We start from the raw sequence: 20,728 nt of genomic DNA on the forward strand, positions 1-20,728 counted from the left end.
GCATCACCAAGCACTGGACAGTCAGGAGTTCCTAATGCCTACATTCTGTGCCCTTAACTCAGGGGTAATTTGGTGACTGAGGCTGTATTTTGAAGTGCTATCATGGTAAATAATCAACAACAGTTCAGTTCAGTTGCTCAGTCTTTGCGACCCCCATGGACTGCAGCACACCAGACTTCCCTGTCCATCACCAACTCCTGGGGCTTGCTCAAACTCATGTCCATTGAGTCAGTGATGCCATCCAACCATCTTATCCTCTGTCGTCCCCTTCTCCTCCTGCCTTCAGTCTTCCCAGCATCAGGGTCTTTTCCATGAATCAGTTCTTCGCATCAGGTGGCCAAAGTACTGGAGTTTCAGCTTCAGCACTAGTCCTTCCAATGAATATTCAGGAGTGATTTCTTTCAGGATTGACTGGTTTGATCTCCTTGCAGTCCAAGGGACTCTCAAGAGTCTTCTCCAACACCACAGTTCAAAAGGATCAATCAATGACAGTTTATAATAAAGTCATAGTTAAAACACATGTAACAAATGTATGGTTGGTTACCAAGGGGGAAAGGAGGTGATGAACTGGGAGACTGGGATGGATATATGTGTATATATGTGTGTGTATACACACACACACACACACACACACACACACTATTGATACTATGTATGAAATAGATAACTATTGAGAACCTACTGCATGGCACAGGGAACTCTACTCAGTGCTCCATGGTGACCTAAATGAGGAGGAAATCCAAAAAGGAGGGGATATATATATACATATAGCTGATTCACTTTGTTGTACAGTAGAAACTAACAGAATAATGTAAAGCAACTTTGATAAAATTAATGTTTAAAAATACATATTCAAATGCATATCAAGACACAAGCACACCTCATTTTGTTACACTCTGCAAATACTGAGATTTTTACAAATTGAAGCCGTGTGGCAACCCTGCATGAAGTAGATCTGTCAGCGCCATTTTCCCAACAGCATTTGCTCACTTTGTGTCTCTGTGTCATATATGGGTTATTATCACAATAGTTCAATCCCTCTATCAGCGAAAAGATGACAAATCACTGAAGGTTCAGAAGCTGTTCAGCATTTTTTAGCACTAAGTATTTTTTAATGAAGGGATTTGTATTATTGCTTTTTTTTAGATAAATGTTATTGCACATTTAAGAGACTACAGCATAATGTAAGCATAACTCTTATATGTACTGGGAAACCAATACATTCATATGACCTGCTTTTTGTGATATTCACTTTATTGGGCAATCCAGAACTAAAGCTGCAGTATCTCTGAGGTATGCCTGTAAAATATTTTTTGCTTCAAATTTTAACAAAGCTGAGACAAAAATAAGCTTAAGAACCATAATGTTACACAATCATATCAAATAAATACAGTTATACTGATAATTTTTCCATCAAAACCTGATGTTCTTTCTGAAGAGAGGACACGGAGTCCTCCATATTTCTATAATACCTCTGAAATCAGATAAACCAGGTCTTCCTTCTTTTCTGAGAAAAAAGAAATCTTTCAGAGGTAGCATCAGTATTCCAGCTTACTAGCTCTTGCTCTTCCACCTTCTAAAACAACAACTATGGCTTTGCAAAGAACTATGGCAAGCTGGGTAAAAACCTCCCACACATGTCCATGCCCTCTTCTTGAACATGTGAATATGGCAAAAGGACTTTGGTTGTGTGATAAAGTCTGTGGATCTTGAAATGGGAAGTTTATCTGTGTGGGCTCAATTGAGCCCTATAAATTCTTAAAAGCAAAGAACTTTCACTGGCTAGAATCAGAGAGATGCTGCAGAAGAGAAGGCAAGAGAAATTCAAAGCACGAGACGGACACAAGCCACCGATGCTGGCTTTGCAGGTGAAGTGGGTCACAGTCAGGGAGAGAGGGTAGCCCTAAACTTTAAGCAGGAACCCCACCTACCCCCTTCCCAGCCTACAACCAGCAAGGGAATAGAAATCTTTGTCCTATAGTCACAGGGAACTGAATCAGGCCAAGAACCTGAGTCAGATTGGAAGTGGATTCATCCAGAAAGACTCAAGAAAGAAATGCAGTCCTGTCAATAGCTAAATTTCAGCCTTGAGAGGCTCTAAGCAGAGAAACCAGCCAAGTATCTAGACTTCTGACTTGTAAAACTATGAGACAATCATGGGTGTTCTTTTAAGCCACTACATTTAGTGGGCTTCCCTGGTGGCTCAGACAGTAAAGAACCTGCCTGCAATGCAGCAGACCCGGGTTTGATTCCTGGGTCAGGAAGATCCCCTGGAAGAGGGAATGGCAACCTACTTCAGTATCTTTCATGGAGAAATCCATGGACCAAGGAGCCTGGAGGGCTACAGTCCATGAGGTTGCAAAGAGTCGGACATGACTGAGCAACTTTCACTCACTCCACTACATTTGTACAATCTCCCATGGCAGCAGAAAACTGGTAAAAGAACCAGTTAAGCTGGATGCTCAAATGTTCAAGTCATCAGCCCAGTCAGAGGCAGAATAAATGGGACAAAAAAACAGTGGTCACTAGTACTTACTTAGTGTCCATCCCAAGCCAGGTGAGCAGCTGAGTAGCTTATAGGCATTGTGAGTTTTATAACTCCAGGATCTGCTCCTTTGCCTCTAAAGTGCTCAAACAAGAAGACAGAATATGGCCTAGATGTAGGGATGGGTCCTCATGGGCTGTACCTAAGGAAAGTTGCATCTCACCAACATCACCCAAAAGGGAAGAGATTATCCACAGCCACAGGAAAAAAAAAAAAGTCAGCTTCATCTCCCTTTCTCCATGGCAATTACTTTCAGGAACTTATATTCAATTTCATTAATATTTTTCCTGTGAGGTAGTTAAGCAAATTGGAATTGGGTCCTACAGGGAGTCCGTAATTCTGTAGTAGAGAGATTGGCTTCTAGGTCTAGGAAAATTTCTTTTCTTCTGTGTCCTTTTTCCTGACATGCTTTACATAATAACCAACTCATATTTCAGGATTCCCATTTGTTATATAAATGAGTTTTACTGTCATTATTCTTATTAAAATAATAAGTAATACATATACATGATTTTTAAAAACGGCAACTTCCCTCTAAGGGGCAGCATTGAAGATCAGGATTGCTGAGGGTAAAGACAGAGAGTCTTTTCTTTTTCATTGTATATGTTTTACTGTCTTTTTTATTCATTTCACAAAGAATTTTAGGATAATTTCCAAAAAATGGAGTTGTGGAAGTCAAAGTATAGACCTTCAGTTGCCAACATGACTGTGAAAATAAACATATTAATAGTTAATACAGTGGCAATGGTCATCACTGTCTTAGTAGTAGTGGTGGATACTTTTGTTGAGTTGCTCTCCTGTAATCCTTAAAATAATCATCTCAGTGAGTGTGTGCTCAGTCACTTCAGTCATGTCCAACTGTTTGCGACACTATGGACTGTAGCCCACCAGTTTCTCTGTCCATGGAATTCTCCAGACAAGAATACTGGAGTGAGTTGCCGTGCCCTCCTCCAGGGGATCTTCCCAACCCAGGGATCGAACATGCGTCTCCTGGGTCTCCTGCATTGCAGGCAGAGTCTTTACCACTGAGACACTAGAGAAGCCCAAACATGTAGGTATATACTATTAATGTTTCTACTTCCTAAATGAGGAAACTGAGGCTCAGAGAAACTAGAAGCTTTCTTGGAGTTGCCCATCTAGCAAGTAGACACAGTCCAGGCAGCTCAACTCATGTAAAACCTCTTAACCCATGCTCTGATTAAGAAAGAACTCATCTTTCTCATTTTCTGTGTTTTGTGTGGCTTTCTGTATGTTTTTCGGCATTTGTATTTATCTGTGAAATGAAGTTCAAAATTATTTGAATATATTTTGAATAGTTTTTTCTTAAATATTAGTAAGAATATTTTTCTATATTAAGATTAGCCCTTTTCTATATGAGTTGTAATTTTTTTTCTAATTTTTAAGTGTAGTTTTTAATATCCTTTGCAGAACTTTTAAATTCATACAAGACAAATTTATCAGACATTTATATATGTGTACTAGATTTTTATTTCATGCTAAGAAAAATCTCTATAACTAAGAATATATATAATCTTACCAATATTTCCTGGTGATTCCATATATTTTTTCACCTTGAATCCATATGAAATTCATTTTTATAAAGGGAAAAATGTGAATTCCTAATTTTTTTCCCTGAGTGGTTAACCAAATGCCTCAACATCAATAACTTCTATTTTCCCATGATTTAAAATGTCATCTTAGTTATAAACTAAGTTTTTAAATGCATTTGGTATCTATTTTTGACCTTTTAAAAAATTTTGTTCCATCCATATATGTTTATAAGATATTTTAATTACTGTTTGTCACAAAATAGCATTGATTTTACATCTAGCAAGTGTGCAAATACATGGAGAAAAAACTTAAACTAAATCAAAGAATATTTCAGATTCATAATATCAATATCAGAAGGTCTCAGTCGTGAACTTATTTAGTATACATTGGCAAGGCAAAATCGCTTTATTTTTTGGTGGGACTGCCTAATGGAAGTATTTCCTTCCATTAAAATGCACGCACACACACACACACAAAATAATCAAAATCACTAACAACAGCTGTCTTAGGCATAAAATCAGCTAAACTCTGAGCGTCTGCCTTCCAAAGCTTTCAGTAATTTTTGTACCACAGGAATAAAAGCAGTACTGAAGGATTCCTCCATTATTAAAATTTTAAGAATAAGACCACAGTTTACTATTCCATGAATTCCTAGCAGAGATGTAATCCAAGGCAGAAATAATCCAAGCCAGAGAGCAGGGGAGGAAGGGTGAAGTAAAGAAAAGACAAGAAAATGAAAAAGAGAAAGGAGAGAGCCAGTATCTTATCATGGCAAAAACAAGAAATTTCACTTAGTTACACTCAAAAATAGCCCCTCTTGTGGAGCACTGATGTTACTGCTTCTCATATAACAGAGCATTGTTGTTTAGTCGCTAAATTGAGTCTGACCTCTTGTGACCCTATGTACCATAGCCCACCAGGCTGCTCTGTCCATAGGATTTCCCAGGCAACAATACTGGATTGGGCTTCCTTTTTCTTCTTCAGGGGATTTTCCTAACCCTGGGATCAAACCCACATCTCTTGCATTGGCAGGCTGATTGTTTACCTCTGAACCATCAAGGAAGCCCATGACAGAGCATAGAAATGTGAATGGTGGTGGTGGTGGTTTAGTCACTAAATCATGTCCAATTCTTGTGACCCCGTGGACTATAGCCCACCAGGCTCCTCTGTCCATGGGTTTTCCCAGGCAAGAATACTGGAGTGGGTTGCCATTTCCTTCTGCAGAAATGTGAATAGATTGCTCAATAAAGGATTGGGAAATAGTAAAATTCTGAGTAGTAAAATTCCCACTCTCAGAAAACCTTGATGATTTGTTTAGAAGACTGGATATTTTATACAGTAGGTTCTGCTAATGACAGATTATCCCCATAAGTCAAGTTTATCTCTTCTACTGATTTGAGCTACATGCTCAGAACCAATTAGGTGGTCTCTAATTCTGTGGTTAGTTTCTAATCCTCAAGTCCAAAGATGTATCTGATGAAACATCAGATGTATCTGATAAAAATGACTTACAAAAATGAAATTTAACAAAGTCTAGAACAAAGGTTTAAAATACCAATTTTCTTTAATACTTGTCCCTCCAGAACAAAGGAAGAAATACTCATCTACATACATTTAGCGCTTGTAATATGACTAGTGCAAGTGAAGAACTAAATTTTAAATTGTATATAATTATAATTAAATATAATTTAAAAGTGTAAACTGATAATTTAGTTATGAAAACGTTTAGGTATATTTGGAACAACTTGTACATGCATCTACTTTTGAGTTGTGAAGTTTATGAAATCTAGATACAGATCTGAAGAAGGCAATGGCACCCCACTCCAGTACTCTTGCCTGGAAAATCCCATGGATGGAGGAGCCTGGTAGGCTGTAGTCCATGGGGTCGCTAAGAGTTGGACACGACTGAACAACTTCCTTTTCACTTTTCACTTTCATGCATTGGAGAAGGAAATGGCAACCCACTCCAGTGTTCTTGCCTGGAGAATCCCAGGGGCGGGGGAGCCTGGTGGGCTTCCGTCTATGGGGTCACACAGAGTTGGACACGACTGAAGCGACTTAGCAGCAGCAGCAGATACAGATCAAATATTCCTGATGAAAATGTAGTTTCTGAATTGAGATGTGTTATAACTGCAAAATGCATGTGCAATTTCACAGACAGTATGAAAAAAGAAATGCAAATATGTCTATAATTTTACACTGATTATACCTCAAAATAATACCTTGAATTTATTGGATTAAATAAAATATATTATTAAATTAAATTTCACCTGTTTCTTTTTCCTTTTTTTATTTTAACCTGGAGACTAGAAAATTTAAATTACTCTTGCCATTTTCATTATTATTTCTATTGGACAATGCTATTCTGGATAGGCAATGGTGAGTCCTGGTTTCTACATTTTGAAAAATCATCAACAAGTTAAACATCAAAACAAGCCAGTTTAGAAAGCAAAATTCTGAAAAAGTCTGTCATATGTTGACTAACAGAAAAATTTAGAATTTCTTTGCTTGAATGTATACCTGTGGTGGATTCATTTTGATATTTGGCAAAACTAATACAATTATGTAAAGTTTAAAAATAAAATAAAATTTAAAATAAAAAAAAGAGGTATATTTGTTTATTATAAGATCACTGTTTAACTGCTTTTGAATATATAAAAAGCTGCAATATGGAAAGAACTACTTATACTCTGTAATTAGAAAGCAAACTAGATTGGTGGGTAGGAATCATAGCAGGAAGACCCTAACAACTAAAGTTAATCAGAATATAGTTGGCAGTCTTGTAAGAGAATGAATTCCCACTTTCTGAGAAAGCTACCAATAGAGGCCATCTTTGCACTGAATGGGAAGTAGGAAGTAGAATTGATTGACCTTCCAGAAACTATCAAAATACAAAATACTGTAATCTTATCATTTCTTTTCAACTGGCATGTTATTTCTGCAGGCAAATGGATTAATATGAGATAATATTCCCCAAAATGCATTCTGACATACATTGATTTCAAGGAGAAATGCTGGACAGGATGAAGCACAAGCTAGAATCAAGATTGCCAGGAGAAATATCAATAACCTCAGATATGCAGATGACACCACCCTTGTGGCAGAAAGTGAAGAACTATAGAGCCTCCTGATGAAAGTGAAAGAGGTGACTGAAAAAGTTGGCTTAAAACTCAACATTCAGGAAACTAAGATCATGGCATCTGGTCCCACCACTTCATGGCAAATAGATGGGGAAACAGTGGAAACAGTGACAGATTTTATTTTGGGGGGGGGGCTCCAAAATCACTGCAGATGGTGATGGAAGCTATGAAATTAAAAGACGCTTGCTCCTTGGAAGAAAAGTTATGACCAATCTAGACAGCCTATTAAAAAGCAGAGACATTACTTTGCCAACAAAGGTTCATCTAGTCAAAACTATGGTTTTTCCAGAAGTCATGTATGGATGTGAGAGTTGGACTATAAAGAAAGCATAGCACCAAAGAAATGATACTTTTGAACTGTGGTGTTGGAGAAGACTCGAAAGTCCCTTGGCCTGCAAGGAGATCCAACCAGTCCATCCTAAAGGAAATCAGTCCTGAATATTCATTGGAAGGACTGATGTTGAAGCTGAAACTCCAACTTTGGCCATCTCATACAAAGAGCTAACTTGTTGAAAAAGACCCTGATGCTGGGAAAGATTGAAGGCAGGAGGAGAAGGGGACAACAGAGGATGAGATGGTTGGATGGTATCACCGACTCAACGGACATGAGTCTGAGTAAACTCCGGGAGTTGGTGACGGACAGGGAGGCCTGGCATGCTGCAGTCCATGGGGTCGCAAAGAGTCAGACACAACTGAGTGACTGAACTGAACTGAATTTCAAGAAGTACTCATGTGTAGTGTAAAAACATAGTCTGTATCCAAAAAGTTTGATAAATACTGGATAACACAAAGTTAAGCCGTATTTTTTTTTAATTTCAAGACTATCAGAACCGTTAATATTTTAATGTACATGATGAATCTTCAAAATGGGAATGGTCAGAGGTTTCAACATTTATCTGGTGAAGCATCACATTTTCACAGTCTCCTGAGATAAGTGAAAGGGAAGCCCTCTTTAAAAATACAAAAACAAATCATATATGGCAAAAACCACCATAATATTGTAAAGTAATTAGCCTCCAATTATAACCAATAAATTAATTTTTAAAAAATCATACATTGATTAAATTTACAAAACATATTTTGCAAAACAGTTGCCTAGCAAACTTCAACTCTTGAATTTTACACTCATGTAGTCACCTATATATTCATTTATTCCTTTACTCAGCAAAGATTTGCTGGGCACCTATTATGTTCCAAAGATTGTACTAAAATTTCAAAGATGTTTGCCTTCAAGGTACTCAGTCTGGAGAGAAGGCAGGCTTGTAAATTGATGACCATAGAGCATGAGATAAGCTGTAATGGAATTGAGTGTTAGATGAAGCAAAGACATAAAGAGATGGAGTCCCAGCTGTATGTGGGAGCAGAAAGCATCCCACAAGGGAGCTGTTACATTGCAACACACAGGAAGCCCTGTGTCTGTTGCTTCTAAATACAACTCTTGATTTCTCTTTTTCATATATGACTTCCACTCTTATCTACCTTGATGTCTCTTCTAGGCTACTCCAACAGTTCACAGTGCTTTGTTATCACTGAGTACTCAGTAAACATTTATCTAAGTTGGAAAAAAGCTCTACATTAATTAATTGGAGGAAACGGAAAAGCTACAGAAAAATTACAATAATATTCTTTTGGTCTAATGACCAAAGCTTTTTCTCCATACAAGGCTATTTCTGTCACACAACATCCAGTGGTTAACGCTGCAAAATGCTTTTCTTGGATGTGACAGAATCCATTTAGTCTGTTTACGGAAAATGGCTATATACATACACACACACACACACACACACACACACACACACACACATATATATATAGGGTTTCTGTATGGTTGCTATTACATTGTCTTTCCAAAATGTTATAGTAATTGACAGTTTTTTTAAAAATCTAAACATTTATTTCCTACCATGTAAAGTAGAAATAAGTGAATTATTCAGTTAAATATATCTTTGTACAGCGTACCACCAGATGATTCAGACCACACGATGACAATTATCTAGAAATGTTTACAAGCCCAGACTTTGGAGTGAGACACATACAGATATAAATCTTGGTTCTACACATTCTAGCTGCGGGACCATGAAAAATTAGTTAACTTTTATAAACCCCTATTCCTTCCAGTGCTGAAAGGGATAATAATCCCTACATGTTAAGGCTGTTGTAGGGATAAATGGGTATGTTTATAAGCCACTTAGCATAATGTGTGGCACATGGAATATGCCAGATAAATGGTAACTATTATTATTGTTAGTTGGGGTGGATAATTGCTGGAATAATTACACAGTTTCAGTTTGCTTTGTTCTGCGTAGACAGAGCTTTGTGTGTGAGAAAAGTTGACAGAACTCAGAGAGCTTACCCTGGACAATCTAGAGGAAGAATCAAGAAAACATCGAAGGAGGGTACTACGTACAGTACTATATAGTGTTAAAGACATGGGTGCAGCCGTGAATCTTCTATTAAGTAGTCATACAACTTGGACAAGGTGCCTATGTCTCTACATCAGCTTCCACATGGAAAAAATGGAGTGAACAAAAATATCTCTTAGGGTAGATCCTGTCCATTCTACCCTAATAATGAGATCATTCATCCAAAACTCTTAGCAGAGAGTCAGAAATATACTCAACAAGTATTAGTTGTTAATGGTAGGGCTGAGATACAAGAGCATCACAGGAATAAGATGTTTAGATTGAAGAAAGGAAAGGGAAATTGTTTCCATAGATCATAATGCCTCTCTACAATACTTCACCCTTTACAAATCACGCAGGAAAATCCTTCCGATTCACAGTGTGGATTATGTCAAAATGCAATCAAATCTTGTGATACCATTCACTGCCCAGACAAGTCATGAGGAAGGAAAGAGTAAGGTGGAAGAAAGGGGCTCTTTGGATCTTACAAAGTGTCCCTGGAAGCTTCATCCTCCTCTGCTCAGGATAAAAATCCCTGCCATCACATATCCCAAAGATTCTAATATTTTCTGAGACTCCACTGTGCCTTTATATTTTAATACCCTGACATCTGGAATCCTAAAAGTCTAATGTTTAACCATAAATATCTGCTGAGATTAAAGAGCTATATACCAAGTTTCAATCTTTGGGGCCTATAATTGCTTGGGAAAAGAGAATGGTATTTCCCCCTCTAGCTAGAAGAAAAAGACCTCGACAAGCACAGATACTGGCAGACAAATTTTCTAACAACCGTTTCCTCTCTCCGTTCTGTCCCCTCATTTTCTCCCTCCCTCTCCTTCTCCCATTTTATAATACCATCTTGCTGTCATTCCCAGGACAAATGGGAAAAAAAGAGAAGCCTGGAAAGCTTAAAGAAAAGATATGTTTCAAGATCTAGCAACAAAGAGGTGAAAAAATGCTGGCTGCTCTCTGGCTGTTAGGCAGCTGAGCACACGTCTTCAAACTGAAACTTGAGTTTCCCCATTATTCAGTTAGAAACCACTTCATCACTCTATGAGCTGACAGTCAAATGCCAGCTTTATTTTCTTTTTTATCAACCTCATCTTTTATTTTTGATTTGAGGCTAGTCACTTTTAAGGTCTCCACAATGGTTTATAACTTTCTCTCTCAAAAAGTGTCCAAGAAGTAACACGAGTTGAAAAATGTCTTTTACCCTTTCCTGGTAAAGAATGGGAAACTCTCACCTGGTGGATTTGGTCAGAAGTCCTGTTCAGATCACAGTACTTTGCTGGGAATGATGTCAAGGAAAGTGTGGGAAAAGCTTATCATGAGTTTAGACTTTTAATATAATGATTCAATATAGAGTTTAAAAAATAAACTTAGCATTGAACCCATTTTTATCCAGTGATATATTGTGGAAGTGATACAACAATGAGGTCATTTAACTCACTTCAAAATAGGAAAAATAATATAATTTTTTTTAAAAAGATTGAATATATTCTTATTACACAAAGACTTAATTTAGACTGTAAATACTTCTCTGTCTTCTTAGATAATGTTCTTTTCCCTTTCAGAAGTATATCCAGTGTGTAAATAAGCAAGTATGTTTATGTCTGCTGGTATTTGGCACAGAAAGCTAATTCTTGATTCTTCATGAGAAACTGAAACTGCCTGCTTTTTAAATTAAAAATATTGTGTTCTTAACATCCTGTCTATTTACTTCAAAGGGGGTATACAATTCTACAGTAGTGATTCTCAAACCTTAGCACAGCAGAATTACCTGGGGAGGGTGTCTCTGTGTGTGCATGCATGTGTGTGTAGATGTGTATGTAGATGTGTATAAATGTGTGTTTTTGTGTATTTATGTACATGTGTGTGTTAAACATAAAGGCCCGATGGGGCTTCACATCCCTATCAATTCAAAATCCTCCCACATTCAAATGAATGTTTACTGTCCTGGATGATTCTGATTTTAAGTCAACTTCAGGAGCCACTATGCTAAGCACGTCAACTTTACCTCCTAAATAAGAGGTAGGAGGACAAGGAGGACAAGAGCAAGAAGAACGGGGTGGGTTTTGTTTGTTTCAAAATTTCCAGTCTGTTGAGAACCAATACATTAAAATATAATGCAAATTATCAGACAAATTAGCATACACAATGAAAGCTCTAATTTTTGCTCATTAGATCCAACAGACGTATAATTACTGTCAAGTAGCTCTGTCTATGTGTGACATTTCTGTCATCACCTCACTGTGGACCCACACAGTCTGTGGGCAGCACGGGATGGTGGACCAACCATGGAGTCCTGCATCTGTGGAGCCCTAACCCCCAGCTTTCTAACTCCACCACCTGCTCCCAACCTCGCTCCCACCATGATCCACTCACTCCATAGCAGCTTGCATGATCTTTTCAGAGAGATCTGCTATATATATATAGAGGCAAGGCCCATTCTGTTATCAAAGCCCCTGCTCTGGCTGGTCCTTCTCCCTGGAAAGCTCCTCCCTCTGCTCACAGCAGTGATTCCTTGCTCCTCATTCTGGCCTCACTGGAATCATAACGCTGATAGCAGCTCCCTTACACAAACACAACACATGCCACACACACACCTGAAACTACCTCTCTGGCCCCAAATTCTGTTTTATTTTCTTCATACCTCTCATCACTATTAGAATATTTTTATTTATTTGTTTATAGATACAGATGTATAAAAAAGCAGAGGTATATAGACATAGCTCCACTGGAACATAAGTTTGATGAAAGCAGGAATGTTATCTTATTCACAACTACAGTTCCCATCCTTAGAACGGCACTGGTAGACTACAGATGCTCAAATGCATTTGCTGAATAAATGAAAATGGCAACTTCAGCACTCTGCATGCAAAAGGTGCTCAAGGAATGCTAGCTACCATTACAGCCCCTTTCTACTTTCTACATCATGGCTGAGAAACTGTAAAATACCCTTGGAACCAAATTTCTAACTTCTTTCAGCCCACTCCTAATAACATCAGTAGCCCATATGTACGAATTAGGCCACGAGGTTTGTATACTGGGAAAGACAGGAAATGAGACAGAAGCCAGGGTAAAAAGTTCTAGTACCTGTCTAGTTCTACCTAAAGAAGTTATTCATTTCAAGCCTCTGTTTTTATAAATACTTTTAGACTTTCAGATGATCAAATGCCTCCATGTTCAAAAGAAATTCTTTCCAGAATAAAATGCAAATGGTTTTTAGAGGCTCTCCTGCTTGGGATTAACTGTCTTACACTCTGTTGCCATGTGTGTTTCAACACTGGCTGCACATGCAAACTTACAGATAAGTACAAAACAAAATGAACAGCTCACTTTTCCCCTGGCTACATACCCTGCATTACACAGATAGCAAAACCCACTGGCACAGTATTGCTCACAGCTGATCCACATGGATAATTTTTGCTCCCAACACCAGAGCATCAGACAGTATGTCGGGACCTGTGGATATCTGTCTGAATTTTTCATGCGAACTTCTATGTGCAAATAGAATCTGTATTTTTCAAATTAAAAATAAACCTCAAAGGCAATGGACTCCAAAGTGTTTGTTAATAAAATGGAAAAACGTCAAAAGGGTGTGTTCAGCTCAATGCCATTTGGAATAAATAGAAGAGCTGGTTCCAGCAGCCTCCATTTTAATCTTTTTGGACTGTTTCCACTGTTTTATAGACGATCACAGATTCTTGTCATGAAGAGGAAAATACAAAATACATTTTTACTCTCTTAAAATTAAATTTGTCCTTCTATCCTCCACCAGATTGTGGACAAGAATTGGAAAGTATCAAAAAAGAATGGTTTAAAAAATGAAAAGGGACTTGAATTAGAGAAGAAGGGATCTATTCCTATTTTGGAAGTCAAAGAAAAACACTCCAATCCTGTTGATACCCAGAAGGCACCATTTACTGTGTGCTGTCTCCCTCATGGCAAGAAGATGCAGATTGTACTTATAGCATGGTAAACAGCAGATACTATTATAGGAATCCTGCAGTTGGAACCTATAGCATCTTCATTTAAAATGTTATAAAGCTGAGTAATACTCCATTGTGTATATGTACCACAGCTTTCCTATCCATTCATCTGCAGATGGACATCTAGGTTGCTATCATGTCCTGGCTATTATAAACAGTACTGCGATGAACATTGGGGTACACGTGTCTCTTTCAATTCTGGTTTCCTCGGTGTGTATGCCCAGCAGTGGGATTGCTGGGTCATAAGGCAGTTCTATTTCCAGTTTTTTAAGGAATCTCCACACTGTTCTCCATAGTGGCTGTACTAGTTTGCATTCCCACCAACAGTGTAAGAGGGTTTACTTTTCTCCACACCCTCCCCAGCATTTATTGCTTGTAGACTTTTGGATTGCAGCCATTCTGACTGGCATGAAATGGTACCTCATAGTGGTTTTGATTTGCATTTCTCTGATAATGAGTGATGTTGAGCATCTTTTCACGTGTTTGTTAGCCATCTGTATGTCTTCTTTGGAGAAATTTCTATTTAGTTCTTTGGCCCATTTTTTGATTGGGTCATTTATTTTTCTGGAATTGAGCTGTAGGAGTTGCTTGTATATTTTTGAGATTAGTTGTTTGTCAGTTGCTTCATTTGCTATTATTTTCTCCCATTCTGAAGGCTGTCTTTTCACCTTGCTAATAGTTTCCTTTGTTGTGCAGAAGCTTTTAAGTTTAATTAGGTCCCATTTGTTTATTTTTGCTTTTATTTCCAATATTCTGGGAGGTGGGTCATAGAGGATCCTGCTATGATGTATGTCGGAGAGTGTTTTGCCTATGTTCTCCTCTAAGAGTTTTATAGTTTCTGGCCTTACGTTTAGATCTTTAATCCATTTTGAGTTTATTTTTGTGTATGGTGTTAGAAAGTGTTCTAGTTTCATTATTTTACAAGTGGTTGACCAGTTTTCCCAGCACCACTTGTTAAAGAGATTGTCTTTAATCCATTGTACATTCTTGCCTCCTTTATCAAAGATAAGGTGTCCATAGGTGCATGGATTTATCTCTGGGCTTTCTATTTTGTTCCATTGATCTATATTTCTGTCTTTGTGCCAGTACCATACTGTCTTGATGACTGTGGCTTTGTAGTAGAGCCTGAAGTTAGGCAGGTTGATTCCTCCAGTTCCATTCTTCTTTCTCAAGATTGCTTTAGCTATTCGAGGTTTTTTGTATTTCCATACAAATTGTGAAATTATTTGTTCTAGCTCTGTGAAGAATACCATTGGTAGCTTGATAGGGATTGCATTGAATCTATAAATTGCTTTGGATAGTATACTCATTTTCACTATATTGATTCTTCCAATCCATGCACATGGTATACTTCTCCATCTATTAGTGTCCTCTTTGATTTCTTTCACCAGTGTTTTATAGTTTTATATATATGTAGAAAATATAATATATAAACTAATATATATAAGTTTCTTTAGGTAGATATATTCCTTAGTATTTTATTCTTTTCATTGCAATGGTGAATGGAATTGTTTCCTTAATTTCTCTTTCTATTTTCTCATTATTAGTGTATAGGAATTTAAGGGATTTCTGTGTGTTGATTTTATATCCTGCAACTTTACTATAGTCATTGATTAGTTCTAGGAATTTTCTGGTGGAGTCTTTAGGGTTTTCTATGTAGAGGATAATGTCATCTGCAAACAGTGAGAGTTTTACTTCTTCTTTTCCAATTTGGATTCCTTTTAATTCTTTTTCTGCTCTGATTGCTGTGGCCAAAACTTCCAAAACTATGTTGAATAGTAATGGTGAAAGTGAGCACCCTTGTCTTGTTCCTGACTTTAGGGGAAATGCTTTCAATTTTTCACCATTGAGGATAATGTTTGCTGTGGGTTTGTCATATATAGCTTTTATTATGTTGAGGTATGTTCCTTCTATTCCTTCTTTCTGGAGAGTTTTTATCATAAATGGATGTTGAATTTTGTCAAAGGCTTTCTCTGCATCAGTTCTAATGAGGTGGATGAAACTGGAGCCTATTATATAGAGTGAAGTAAGCCAGAAAGAAAAACACCAATACAGTATACTAATGCATATATATGGAATTTAGAAAGATGGTAACAAGATATAACCCTGTATACGAGACAGCAAAAGAGACACTGATGCATAGAACAGTCTTTTGGACTCTGTAGGATAGGGAGGGGGTGGGATGATTTGGGACAATGGCATTGAAACATGTATAATATCATATATGAAATGAGTCACCAGTCCAGGTTCGATGCATGATACTGGATGCTTGGGGCTGGTGCACTGGGACGACCCAGAGCGATGGTATGGGGAGGGGGGAGGGTTCAGGATGGGGAACATGTGTATACCTGTGGCGGATTCATGTTGATATATGGCAAAACCAATACAATATTGTAAAGTTAAAAAATAAAATAAAATTAAAATAAATAAATTGTTAAACAGGAAAAAAAATAAAATAAAATGTTATAAAGCTTTAAAACATCAGGCGTTTAAGGCAGTCCATCCTACACACCTCCAATATACCTTCAGCCACTCACACACATGCTCAAACTTGTCCACACACTGATGGTAAGCAACATGTAATAATATCTATTGGAGTATAATGTAATAATACCTATTGGAGTATCACCACTGAATCATGTTTCACAACCAAGACAAAGAGTAGTGAAAAAATAAAATACACAGCTTTTCAACCCCACATGGTAGGCAACCACCTAAGGATTTATTGAAAGAATGATGGTATTAATGATTGAGGTAGGGTCAACTAGACAAGAAACAAGCTGTGGATGGGGACAGAGTTCAAGAATTCCATTTGGGGCCACGTTGAATCTGACATGCTAATTATACTTCCCAGATGTCATTTGGGTATAACATACCACAGTTCATGGAGGAGTTTGGGATGGAGATATAAATTGGAGGTCATCAACATTAAATGGTACTTTCAACTCTGGACTTGGGGGCATGATAGGAAAAGAAGAAGTCTGAGGATGTCTTGAAATATTCAGAACTTCAAAAGAGTAAGCAAAAGTGAAAGTGTTAGTTGCTCAGTCATGTCCAACTTTTTGCAACCCCACAGATGAGGCTCCTCCGTCCATGGGATTCTCCAGGCAAGAATACTGCAGTGGGTTGCCATTCCCTTCTCCAGGGGATCTTCCCCACCCAGAGATCGAACCTGGGTGTCCTGCATTGCAGGTGGATCCTTTACCATCTGAGCCACCAAGGAAGCCCCAAAAGAGAAAGGGAGCCTAGAAAAGAAGTCTGAAAAGAATCAACCAGTGAAGTGGGAAGAAATCTGGGGAAGTTTTTTGGATTTATTTGCTGTAGTTTTCACCTTAATGAAAATGTAAACTCAAAGTCGCATTGTTTGTGGAAGTAGAGAGATGATGATCTCTTCAGGGGTCCAGCAATCAAAACTGATAGCCGAATGGGCTTAAGTTGTAAAAGCAAGAAGAAGAAGGGATTTGATCACAGTCCCCCAAGGATAATTAGAAGATAGAGAAAGGGAAGGCAAAAAAGCAAACATGCCATCTACTCTACCACCCTTTCCAGAATGAAAGCATTTAGTTCTGATGGAAGAGAAAGATGGATTCAGAAGCCAGAGGACTGGCTTCCAAGGCAGACACTGTGAAATACTGCAGGCCCAGGTGACCAAGCTAGTGAGAGGACTGTTCCTTTCACAAGTACACAGGGGGGGTGTCAGGAATCGTACCTTTGACACGGACCACAGGCAATCTCATGGAGGGCAAAACAGTGGTGTGGTGACAGCTGTTGAGCTATTAAGTGACAGCTGTAAAGCACCCAATATTCCTGGGCTTCCCTTGTGATTCAGCTGGTAAAGAATCCACCTGCAATGCGGGAGACCTGGGTTCCATCCCTGGGCTGGGAAGATCCCCTGGAGAAGGGAAAGGCTTCCTTCTCCAGTATTTTGGCCTGGAGAATTTCATGGACTGTATAGTCCATGGGGTCACAAAAAGTCAGACATGATTGAGTGACCTTCACTTCACTTCATTTCCGAGATAGACGTGAGTTGGGCAGCTCATTGGCACAGACTCCAACTCTACAGCTCAGTTCTTTTCCAGTATATTTTGTTCCCCTGGACCACACAGCCAAACCACCTCAGTTCTGTTCGTGCTCCCCCTGCTAGAGTTGTCAAGTTCACATAGAACGCACTGACCTGTGTTGAAGAAGGATCCAGTCCATTCTCCTTCAGTTCTAGGAAATACAGAAACTGGTGGAGGCAGACCCAGGGCTCTCCCATCCAGATCCTTAAAGAGATACTTTCCAGGGCTTTCACAATCTGATTCAGAGCAGACCAGTGTTTCTAAATCTTTCCTGTGAATATCGATAGAAAGCAACTGTCTCATTTCCATGATACGCAGCAAAAAGAAAACATACATTGGTAGTGCTGACACTGTGAAAAATAAATTCAACAAAATTTTATTACTAATAATGTGTACATAGATAAGAAATAAAATGATAGGAAAAGATATTGCACAGTTATTTGGTCAAGAAGAAAGACATTAATCAAATATTCTGGATATCAAGTTATATAATCTTAACACAGATCACTAGTTTTCTAAAATGAAAGATACAATAAATTTGTTTCTAATATTTACTAAACATAAGGTAATCATTGCTTTATGGAACGTTGGGGACTTGCAGTATTTTAAGATTATCATTATAAATATCAATTATACTTGTACTATATATAATGTAGAAAAAAAAGATGTTTACATTCAACAAATATCTACTGAAAACCTAATACTTGTACAGTGGGGAATACAATGGTGATAAAGATAGGCACCAGAATTTAGAGTCAAGCAGGGCATATAAACAAGTTATTGGCAATTATAACACTGAATTACAGAGAATCAATGCAATTTCCTCTGGGGCTAGTATTTTTAGGTACCATTAGTAATAATATTAATTATTTATTGCATGTATACCATGTGTCAGGTATTAATAGAACAAAGAATCAAATACTAGTATCATTTAGCTTTAAAACTATTTCATCCCATAGGTAAGACATGAACATAAGGAAGACTGGACAATAGAAAAAAAATGACAGAATAACACAAGTTGTATACCTAATAATGTTGAGGTTCTAAAAATGGTTCAGGGGAGAGCATCAAAAAGAGACTGGTGCTGGACCAAACATACAAACTTTCTAACTAAGGTGGGATTTCCTGATTCTTTTATTACAACTAAAATTTCCCCAGTGTTACAGGAGAGATGAAGCAATCCATTCTCCCTCCTTCTGACTTTCCCACTCCCTCTCATGGCAAAGAGAAAAAACAATTCCTTGTCTAGTTTTCAGACAAGGAAAAAAATCAAGAGATTTTTTTAATGCAACTCTAAGATCATTTGTTCATGAATAGTAGTAGTTAGGCCTGGTCTGAGTATAAATATGAGTCATATCATTCATTTTAGGGATTCCTGACAGCAGCCATGGTCTCCTTCCCCACCAGTCCCTGCACAAGGGCTCCCAAATCTCCTTCTGAAGACTGGTGATGCTGTACTCCACAGAAGATTCAAGAATTAGGGTCAATTTTTACCACTGATTCTGAAAACATCCCAGAGAAGTATCTCTAACAAAGATAAAAGAAAATTAATATCAATAAAACTTGCAATTCAGTACTTCTGCCTCTTGTGTCTGCCAGAGGACATAGCAGGGCATATCCCCGATTCAAGGATGTGAGAAACAGTCTCTGTTTAGTGACAGAGAGTGCAAAAATCATACCTCAAAGGCATGGATATAGGAGGGGAAAGAATTGGGGCTAATCAATCTGGTGTATCTTTCTAGAAAGGCTTATCTCTAATCTCATTGATGATTTTATCCTTGTTTAAAAAACATATTCAGGTACTTGGAGAATTACCAACTCCTCCATAAATTTGGCTTACTATAAATACCAAAACTGGTACCTGGTTGGCAAAGGAGGAAAGTAGAACTTGTTTTTATCTTTGATCTTTAGCATACTGGTCCTCTCTGCCATTATTGGAGGCACGATTCCAGTGTTCTCTGCATTGGGCAGAATGCAAACATCTAGATCATCACTATAGCAACTCTTCACAAAACTAGAAAAGGTCACACCTGAAAAAAATGTTTACAAAGTATTAATATTATAACATTATATCATGTAAACAACCATCCGCAAATACAGACTACATAACTAAATATTCATAGACTAATGTCCAGGAGTAAGTTTCAGTTACTGCCCAGCATAGTTCCAGGAGTTTACATAAATCTTGACTTAAAATATCCTTAATTCTTCAAGGCTTGGACATTGTATGCAAAATAGAAGAGCATTCCAACACACTGACATCTTACAAGCAATACTTTCCATAAAAGTTTTGGTCAAAATTGAATGGGGAGTGAATACAATAGTAGAAAAGAGATCTGAGAGAGATTTTCTGCATAGGTTGCAGTATAACTCAATTTAATCCTGGCTGCCCCACCAGATTCTTAACAACCTCACTGAGGCACAACCTCCCTGTATCAATTTCCTCCTCTGTGTGATAGGAAAAACAACACCAGGCATATAATCAAATTAAATATTTCCCTGTGAAAGCTCTTCAATGTGTATAGAGCAGTGACTTTTTTTCTATTTTTTATTATTGGAATATAATTGCTTTACAATTTTGTGTTAGTCTCTGCTGTACAGTAAAGTGAATCAGCAAAGTGTGTGTGTGTGTGTGTGTGTGTGTATGTATATTCCCAATCTTGGGCTTCCCTTGTAGCTCAGTTGGTAAAGAGTCTGCCTGCAATGCAGGAGCCCCAGGTTCAATCTCTAGGTCAGAAAGATCCCCAGGAGAAGGAAATGGCAACCCACTCCAGTATTCTTGCCTGGAGAATCCCATGGACAGAGAAGCCTGGCAGGCTACAGTCTATGGGGTCACAAGAGTAGGACACGACTTAGCAACTAAGCCAACTCCACATATATACCATCCTTCTTGAATCTCACACACCCATCCCATCCTTCCAGGTCAACACAGAGCATTGAGTTGAGCTCTCTGTTCCCACTATCTGTTTTACACACAGCAGTGTATTTATGTCAAACCTAATCTCCCACCCTCCCTTCTCCGACCCTGTGTTCACAG

At 38.0% G+C, this 20,728-nt stretch overlaps 1 protein-coding gene across 4 annotated transcripts in view; it reads right to left on the reverse strand.

Annotated features, from left to right (window-relative positions):
• PKHD1 (PKHD1 ciliary IPT domain containing fibrocystin/polyductin) overlaps positions 1 to 20,728 on the reverse strand; it is a 443,703-nt gene that overhangs the window by 97,761 nt on the left and 325,214 nt on the right. For 3 of the 4 annotated variants that reach the window (XM_061398409.1, XM_061398410.1, XM_061398408.1), the window contains 2 exons: positions 19,553 to 19,721; positions 17,805 to 17,962 (listed from right to left, as the gene is read on the reverse strand). In XM_061398409.1, the coding sequence (XP_061254393.1) occupies positions 17,805 to 17,962; positions 19,553 to 19,721 (327 nt within the window). Of the gene's footprint in view, positions 1 to 7,788; positions 8,162 to 17,804; positions 17,963 to 19,552; positions 19,722 to 20,728 lie in introns of those variants that run through there. The other variant, XM_061398411.1, reaches the window with a different exon arrangement.

This window comes from Bos javanicus, chromosome 23 (assembly GCF_032452875.1).
Source record: "Bos javanicus breed banteng chromosome 23, ARS-OSU_banteng_1.0, whole genome shotgun sequence".
NCBI classification, from domain to species: domain Eukaryota; kingdom Metazoa; phylum Chordata; class Mammalia; order Artiodactyla; family Bovidae; genus Bos; species Bos javanicus.